This window comes from Gracilinanus agilis, chromosome 1, assembly GCF_016433145.1.
Source record: "Gracilinanus agilis isolate LMUSP501 chromosome 1, AgileGrace, whole genome shotgun sequence".
Lineage (NCBI taxonomy): Eukaryota > Metazoa > Chordata > Mammalia > Didelphimorphia > Didelphidae > Gracilinanus > Gracilinanus agilis.
The window spans coordinates 627,775,422-627,784,802 of record NC_058130.1 but is presented as its reverse complement, the minus strand read 5'-3'; the positions used below and the strand labels follow the sequence as shown (position 1 = coordinate 627,784,802).

At 33.7% G+C, this 9,381-nt stretch overlaps 1 protein-coding gene across 1 annotated transcript in view; it reads right to left on the bottom strand.

Annotated features, from left to right (window-relative positions):
* Positions 1 to 9,381, bottom strand: part of NECAB1 (N-terminal EF-hand calcium binding protein 1) — a 236,118-nt gene that overhangs the window by 109,817 nt on the left and 116,920 nt on the right. The window contains exon 5 of the mRNA XM_044658187.1: positions 5,904 to 6,001. Within this exon, the coding sequence (XP_044514122.1) occupies positions 5,904 to 6,001 (98 nt within the window). The remainder of the gene's footprint in view (positions 1 to 5,903; positions 6,002 to 9,381) is intronic.

The window sequence follows — 9,381 nt, the reverse complement described above, 5'->3', positions numbered from 1 at the left end:
AGTAAAACCCCCAAACCAAAGAAAATAAATTCTGTTGTGATCTATGTTATATTTATATGGTGTTGGATGCAATCAATTTTAGCCTTTATATAAGAATTCACACATACTAGGAGATTCTAATGGACCACACATCCAAATGAGGCCCTTGAGCATTGTTATCTTCATTGCGGAAACATGGAGACATAATTAATGCTCCTAATGTGATATAATGCAGAGATTGGGTTGGAGTTGAAATTCCTAGTCATCTGCATCAGGCTGCTTTTGGGACTCCCAACTCTCCATGTTGAATTTGATCTGTGATAATTTTTTTTTCTTTCTTTTCTTCTTCCCCTCCACAGAAGGTAAGGATGAACAATCCGGTTAGCTTTTGAAGATATGGCAAAAAGCCAGAACACAGGAGGAGGAAGTAGGAAAAGGACATAATTATAAGTGAATATGTCTGACCTAGGTAATCCTGTAGAGTTTAAGGCAAATAGATAAAACCAATTTTTACTTATTTTTGACAAAGTGAACAGGTGAGCAACCATCTGAAAGAGAACATAGGTTGTTCTTCATTTCATTTTTTCAAAGTACAAATTCTGTCAGTTCTTCCTAAAAAGAAAAGAACTGTCATAGTTATATATATATATATATATATATATATATATATATACACATACACACATAGTTTTATATATATATATATATATATACATACATATATTTTTAAAAAGAAATATTGAGTTCCTTTCTTGGGAAGAGGGTCTAATTGAATCAGCATGAAAAGGATATCAAATCCACAGAAGTTTGAAAGATTTTGATAATATCCTTATTTTAGCAAAACAGTCCCTTCACTTTACTTTTGACCTTTATTTGAGCAGAGGCATCTCACTAGTAGTATTGTGCTACAGGGGGCAAATGGTAGTATTTGGAGTCTGAAGACCTCTCTTCAATTCCTATTCCTGCTACTTCTTGTTGGTATGGCCTCAGATAAGTTGTTACCACTCTCAAAGCCTCAGATTCATTCTCTGTAAAAAGCAGTAAGACTCATGCAGCTAGGTAGCACAGTGAATAGAAAGTCAAATCTAGAGACAGGATGTCCTGGGTTCAAATTTGACCTCAGATACTTTATACCTGGGCAAATCACTTAACCCAACTGCTTAGCCCTTGCCATTCCTCTGTGTTAGAACTAATACTCAGACAGAAGGCAAGGGTTGTGTGTGTGTGTGTGTGTGTGTGTGTGTGTGTGTGTGTGTGTGTGTGTGTATGTGTGTGTGTGATATTGTTTTTTTTTTTAAGGAGTATGACTAAGTGGCCTCTGTGATCCCTTAATCTCTATTTTATTATCATTAGGCACTAAGGACATATGGACCATTATCTTCCTCTAATAATATGAATAGAGCCTTTCTTGTTCTTAGCTGCTAGTGTGCTTCCCCAAAATTATATTTATTTTGTAGATGAGATGCTTATATCTAAGCACATGCACATATATATATATGTATATATATATATATTAATGCTAAGTTTTGCAAATGTATGCTAGAGGATATATAGCTTATACTATAAGCATGCAAAGCAATAATAACATATATGGATTATGCTTATATATAAGTATGTGTATACATACATATGCATATATACATACATATATAGGTATATGCACACAGTATGAAAAATTTTATACTTATGATGGAATGTAAGCTCTCTGAGGGCAAGGGCTCTTCTATTTTGAGTCTATATTCCTAGATCTTGGCACAGTTCCTAGAACAGAATAGATGCTTCCTAAAATGCTTGTTGATTGAATGTTCTGTTTCTTGACAATGTGCTGGTCATGGTCATGGCAAGTTTAAAAAGACTTCATAAGAAAATGAAATGACTGACAGACTGATCTAAATTTGAATTCTGCAGCATTATTTAATTATATCTTTTAAAGAAAATTACTTGACTCGGGGGAATTTTTTTTGGTAAGAAAATTACAGCCCTTTACTTACCCACATAAAGAAGGGCAGTATGGTGTAATTGAAGGTGCCTTCTACAATCTGGCTCTCATCTATTTTCCAAGTTATACTCTCCCTTGCATAAACTCTGAGTTCCAGTCAAACTGGAATAACTACTTGCCATTCCCTGACAGGCCAAACAAATTACAGGGGGTGGGGTGGAGGGAATGAATAATTTACTTAAAATTAATACTTTAGAATCTACTAAATTTCTCTTAGTTTCTATCTGTTGACCTTTTCCCCCGCTTTTCTCCCTCATCCCTTTGTTTTTTTTATCTTTTTCCTCAAGTGCCTTCTACATAAAAGATGTTTGAGAAATATTTATTTCATTGAATTTTAAGTTTTCTCTTCTCTCTGCCTCTCATTCCCATTTTTTCTCCCTTTCTTTCTCTTCCCTTTCCTTCCTTTCCCTTCTCTTCCCTTCCCTTTTCTCCCCTTCCCTTTCCTTTTCTTCCCTTCCCCTCCCTTCTCTTCCTTTCCCTTTTTCTCTGCTCTTCTACTCTTCCTCTTTTTTCTTTCTGCATTCTCTCTTTCCTCATCTAGCTATTTTTCCATCTTTACTCTTCTTTGTGTGTCTCTCTCTTCCTTTTTTCTCCTCCTTTCTCAGTTTCTTCACAACCTGAGTTTAACACATAAGTTATTTATTGAATCAAGTTGGTGGATTCCTGCTACTAATTTTAAAGTTAAGCATTTTATATTTTCTCTTCTCAAAAAGAATTAAATTTCCTTGCATTAATTTGTAGCCTATAATTTATTTCTTCTTTGCAAGGGGTGGCTCTTGCCAATAATAACTGACATTTAAAAAATGCTTTACACTTATTATCATATTTGAGTCTCACACAATGCTGTGATGTAGGCAGCAGAGTTATTTTTACTCCCACTTTACAGATGAATACACTGAGGCTTGGAGGACTTAGATCACTTGCCCATGGTTGCATAGTTATTAAATATCAGAGGCAGGATTCAATTTTACACCCAAGTCCAACCCTTTATCTCTCATAGAAAAAGGGTTCCCCATCCATTTATTGATGCTATGTTGATGACCCCCAAAAGACAATACTTCTTCCTAAATTCATAAGTCAATGACAGAAGAATTTATGCCAGGTTTAAGATTTACAAAGGTCTCAGTAGAATATGAAAATATAAGCATTATTGATATTCCCACTACGACTACTACTGATACCACTACTTTCATCAAATAATAGATTATATGTATTGTCAAATCAGAAAATGCTATTTTCTCCCAAACTTTCTATACAAGAAATATTTTAAATATTACTAAATGATGGAGGAATGGTAAAAATTTGAGGAAGATTTTCCACCATAAAATGGTGACTTTACTATGAAGGTATTGGGAAATAGTTTACTTGACTAGCAATTCATGCAGATACTATTATCTTTCCTTTTTTTCAGAGATTTACATACTCTTTCTTCTGGAATTATTGACCTGAAGTGGGCAAGAAGGCAGAGTAGAAAATGGGATTAAATGCTTTAACCAACTTCCTACTTCATTATGCTAGTTACCAATCACCATTCCCCTCATACTACTCTACAAGTGACCCAGAAAGCAGACTGAGGTTAGAGAGAAATGAAAAGAGAAGAATGAGACAAAATGAGGGGAGGAGAAAATAGCATCTCAGGATGTTTGGAAACTACTAAAATGGCGGAATATATTTAACCCCAGATTTTTTAAAAATGCCATGACCTGTATCTCAAGTTCTACTTAACAGCCATAATATTAAGAAAATTTTATGTCAAATTAAGTACTCAATTGCCCCATTTTACTTCTAGGCTTTCTTTCAGGAGGCAGTGTTTATTCCACAACATTTGTAGGATTCTTCTGAAGCATGCATGGAATTAATTTGCAAAGTAGCTTTTAAATACCTTATTCTATTTACCTCTAGTTGTTACTAAATGACAGCTTTTCCCACTGGTCCTATTCTGTACAGTCGACTGGTCAAACAATTTGTTCTGAGATTGTCTAACAAGAGTAAACCCAGAGGAGCTAATATTTTGCATTTTTCAAGAGCTTCACTTAAACATCTTTTTACATAGCCCCCATTACTAAAATGCCTCTCTGCTTTGACTTGGGTTATAATGTAACAAGAAATAATGGACAAGCACTGAAGAGTGGATTACTTCCCTTCACTTGAGTAGAAGATTACTTCAAATAATATCAATTTTATAAAGTGGGTTTTATGGTTTGCTAGCCCATGAATATTATTATGAATATAAATGGAAATATGTTACAGATATGGTATATTTAATACTGTTCAAGTCATCTTAGTATGAAATGGATTTTCTGTTTCCTTCAGACCTTAGATAACACAAGCTTAGGATCAGAAGATTAGTTTGGAAAGAGTCCCTTCTCTCTTCCCACAAAAAAAGATGATGAATTGTTGAATATTAATTCAAAAGTGTTTAAGAAAATCTATTTCTTTCCTCCAATGACTTAAGTTAAGGTCCTGATATCTTGATAAAGCACCAGTTGAATTGTCTAAGTGATTTTGAATTTCTGGTAGAAACAAATTACCTTTGAAAATATTGAGAGCAACATTCTAAATGTTGATGGAAACCCAGGAGAATGCTTATGTAACTTATATTGCCTGAGAAGCAATCTTAGATTATCATGCATGTTCTAGCAATCACAAAGAAGTCTTTTTCCAAGGCAAAATTTGAATCTTGAGAACCAAAGAATGTAACAAAATAATAGTTAGGAGTCCTGTAAAGGCAATTCATCATAACATCCGGTAAAAATATGGTGACCAAGTAAAAATATATCTGGACATCATATTCAACAGCAATAAAAACGCCAATACTAATGTTTTGAATTGGAATTAAAGTTGGAAATAAGGATAGAATTAATGCAAGTAAAATATATTACAAACACTCTTGAAAGCACTAGGTTACTTTTTGACAAATGTGTTTTCTATGCTGAAGATCAGAGGTGCTTTATGTTGGTCAATGAGCTTGTTTTTTTTTTAATATTTTGATAATTATATTTCAATATATTTTCCTTGTCATGCTATGTATTTTATTTTATGTATTAAAATATAATTCTGAGGAGTCCAGATGGTTTCATTAGATTACCAAAAGGAACCATCATACACAAAAAGTTAAGAACTCTAAGAATAGATTTAGTCTTAGTGTTACTTAATTATCTTAGTTACTTAGTATCACTGAAAGCTTAAATAATAGATTAATTTAAAAATAATAATCTGGAAAATGAGGGGCTGTCCCACAATTGGGGAATGGCCAAATAAATTGTGGTATTTGATGGCGATGGAATACTATTGTGCTATAAGGAATGATGAAGTGCTTGATTTGTATAAGAACTGGAAAGAGCTACATGAACTGATGCAGAGTGAAATAAGCAGGACCAGGAGAACAATATGCACAGGAACTGAGAGATTGTGAGAAGATCAAGTGTAATATACTTTGCTATTAATAGAAATTCATTGATCCGGGACAATTGTGAGAGACTTTTGAGAAAGAATGCTATCCACAGCTAGAGAAAGAACTGTTTGAGAAGAAATGCAGAAGAAAACATATAATTTATCACTTGTTTATATGAGCATATGATTTGGGGTTTTGGTTTTAAAAGATTACTCTATAACAAAAATAAATTATATGGAAATAGATTTTGAGTGATAATACACGTATAATCAGTGGAATTGCTTGTCAGTTGGGGGGGTGGGAGTCAGGGAATGGTAGGGAAGAGAGAAGGGGGACAACATGAATCACGTAACCATGGGAAAAAATTTTTTTTAATTTAAAAATAGGGATCTCCATTAAAGAAAATAGAAAGCATGGTTTGTAATTTTAAAAAGAACCACAATAATTTTGACAATGCTAAGATTTTAGATGCTGCTAAAATTAATTTCAGAAAGCCAATACTAATAGAAGTTAAACAAAAATTTTCCTTACTTTCTTTGTTTTGCCCATTGCCTTTAAGATGGAAAGATTTAGGTCTTCTAGGGCAGCCAAGACATTCTCATATTCTCCAAGGTGCTGAGAAAAATATTCTGAAAGTAGAAAAAACAGATGCAAATGGGTATTTTAACCTTATAAGAACAAAAGTACACTTCCAGACATTTAGCCAGAACCCAAATATAATTGACAAGGCAACAATAACTGATGACCCAAATAACATTCAAGAGAATAAGTTACTGATAGACCAATTGGCTTTCAGCTGAGAAAGAAACTGGATTACAGTTCTCATTTTTGAGACAATATTATTTCTTACAAAAATCTTATAAATCTATATTTACTGACAAGGCAAGTTCAAAGTTACTCTAACTAGTAGGCTGTCACAGATTTCACTATTCCAGTTACCTCAAAATATGAAAATAAAATTTTATTTTTAATCTAGTGAAATATTCAAGGGAAATAAAAAGTCAGTGATGCTATAATTTGAAGACTCAAAAATAAAATCAAGAATATGCTTATTTCATTAAAGACAATCATGTATTGGACTATGTGTGACCACAGCCTCAAGGTCTTCATCCATATGGAGGAAACCATGTGGTACAGTGAATAGAAATCTGGGCCTGGAGGCAGGGAAATATATGTTCACATCTGGTCTCAGGCACTTACTATCTTTGTGGTCCTGGGTAAGGCACTTAACTTCAATCTGTCTCAGATTCTTCAAGTGTAAACGGGGATGATAATAATAGCTTTCCAGAGTTTTTGTGAGGATCAAATAAAATATTTGTAAAAGTACTTAGAACCATATCTGGTACATAGTACTTGCTTATTTAATGCTTCTTTCTTTCCCTCCATATCAGAATTACCATGAAGATTAAATAAATTATTGTGTTTAGAGTAATTTATAAGTCTTAAAGTCCTATGTAATGTCACCTATCATTATTAATAGGAAAAGGGATTGAACCTGTGATTTCTTTGGTGCAAGGAATTCCCAGGTGAGGAAACTGAATTCCCATTACCAATGCAGGTTGGCATCTTCTTTGAAACTTACAGTGGCAATTCTTAAATGTTGCCTAAACCTTGATAGTTTAAACATTATGCTCAGGGTCACACAGACATATGTGTTAGAATCAAGACTTGAACATGGGTCTTCCAGACATTGAAGCCAGCTCTCTATTAGTTATGCCATAGTGCCTCTTATTATCATCAACCAACATCATCACCACCACCATCATTATCTTCATTAATAACCCTACTGCAATACTTCCTTATTCCTGATTTACCTCTTGATCTTCCCTTTACTTGCACTACTGAATATACATCTTTTTAATGATACTTATTCAAATATTCCAATGGATCAAATCTCATCATTGTTGGTATTCTCTCACATACTTCAGCAATGATATTAAAAAATCTATTAGTGAATTGGTTATCAATCTTTTTTTTAATCAAGAAGGATCTTTAATCATGTGGAGGAATTGTATTTTGGATTACATAGCATAACAAAGGAGAGTATGGCACTGGCCCCATCGCTAGTGTGTCACAGGCTATGCATTTTACCCTGTTTTGTTTAATCTTTTGTCAATAGCTTCTATAAAGAAATAGAAGGCATATTTACCAAATCTGTAGAGGACATGAACCTGAGAGGGACTGCTGATAATATACTGATAGATTTAAAAGAAACCTGAAGAACTGGATAGATAGCTTAAAAGTAATCAGAATAATGATTTGATGGGAAAGTCTTACAAATTCTTGAACTTACATTTTAAGGACCATTTATGCCACTGATGCTACTAGTAGGCATATGCTCCAAAGAGATTTTTAAGAGGAAAAGGACACACGTGAATAAAAATATTTTAGTAGTTCTTTTTATATCAGAAAAGAACTAGAAACTAAAGGGGTACCCCTCAGCTGGAGCATAGCAAAATAGATTATTATGTAGGTGAAATGGAATACTGAAGTGCTATAAGAAATTATGAAAGGAACAGTTTCTGAGAAACTTGGGAAGACTTGTATAAACTGATGCTGAATGAAATGAACAAAGAATAATCTACTCAATGACAATAAACTTGTGAAGATGAAAACTTTGAAAAACTTAAGAACTCTGATCAATACAATGACTAACCATGATTCTAGAGAACTGATTAATAAAATAAATACTACTCATCGCCTGACAAAGAGATAATGGATTCAAGATACTAAATGAGGCATGTGTTTTTGGACATGGACAATATGGGAATTTGTTTTGCTTTCTGTGCATATTTGTTATAAGGATTTTGTTTTTCTTTTAAATTGGGGTGAAGTGGGAGGGAGAGAAAACAAATACTTGTTAATTTAAAAAAGGGAACAAATTTTGCTTAATGTGGGCAAGCCAACAGATTAGTGAAGTTGTCAAAAAATAATGTGAATTACGGCTACATTAATAGAACTCTTGTACAAATCGAGGGAGGTAATAGTCTCATCATATTCTCCCTTAATCATAGCACAGGTAGGGCATCATATTTTAAGAGGGAGATTAACAAATCAGAACACTTTTAGAGGAAATGATGTTGAATAGAGAAAATTCAAGAATCATATGAAGAAGTGAAGGTACAAGGATTTGACTGGATGAATTTTTAATTTTAAATTTACTTATTTATTTGCTTGTTTGTTACATTAATATTTCCAGGTATATCCTTCCCTCCTTTCCCTCTCAGTATTAGAGAAGACATTATTTGACAAAAAACATATGTATATATAAAACTGTCTTGCTTATTTCTATTTATCACTTCTATCTTTAGAGGTAGACATATACAAGCCATTCTTCAAGCAATATTTCGTTGCTGTATATAATGTTCTCTTGGTTCTATTTCACTTTTCATAATTTCTTGTAGGCATTTCCATGGTTTTTTCCCTAAAATTTGCCTGTTCATCATTTCTTGAAGCACAGTAGTATTCCATCACAAATCATATGCAATAATTTGTTTAGCTGATAACTAAAGAACTTTCATAGTAAACACATTAGTCCTAACCTCTTGTTTTCTAGTCCTGAGAGATGAATTTATCCTCCCAACAATAAGCCCTGACAAACTACTTCCTCTCTTCTCCACACCATGACACTTAGTCACCAGGCATCATCCTTGAACTTTCACCAAAACCTCTGACTCTACACCCCGAGTCCCCAGGTTGTGAAAGCTGAGCTTTTGGCTTATTTCAGGGAACAATATCTACTTCTGTGTCCAGATACTTCTTCAACATGCCTCTACAAGTACCTCTTTTCATCACCCTATACGTATATGCTCCCAGGAACTCTCTTACTTGCTTTTCTCTGTATCTAAAGAGCTTGGGACATCTCTCAATGTATGGTAAACAATAAATGCTCTTTCACCCACTCTGTCATATATTTTTCCTTCCTTCCTTCCTTCCTTCCTTCCTTCCTTCCTTCCTTCCTTCCCCTCTCTTTCTTTCTCTCTTTCTCTTTCTCTCTCTCTTTCTCTCT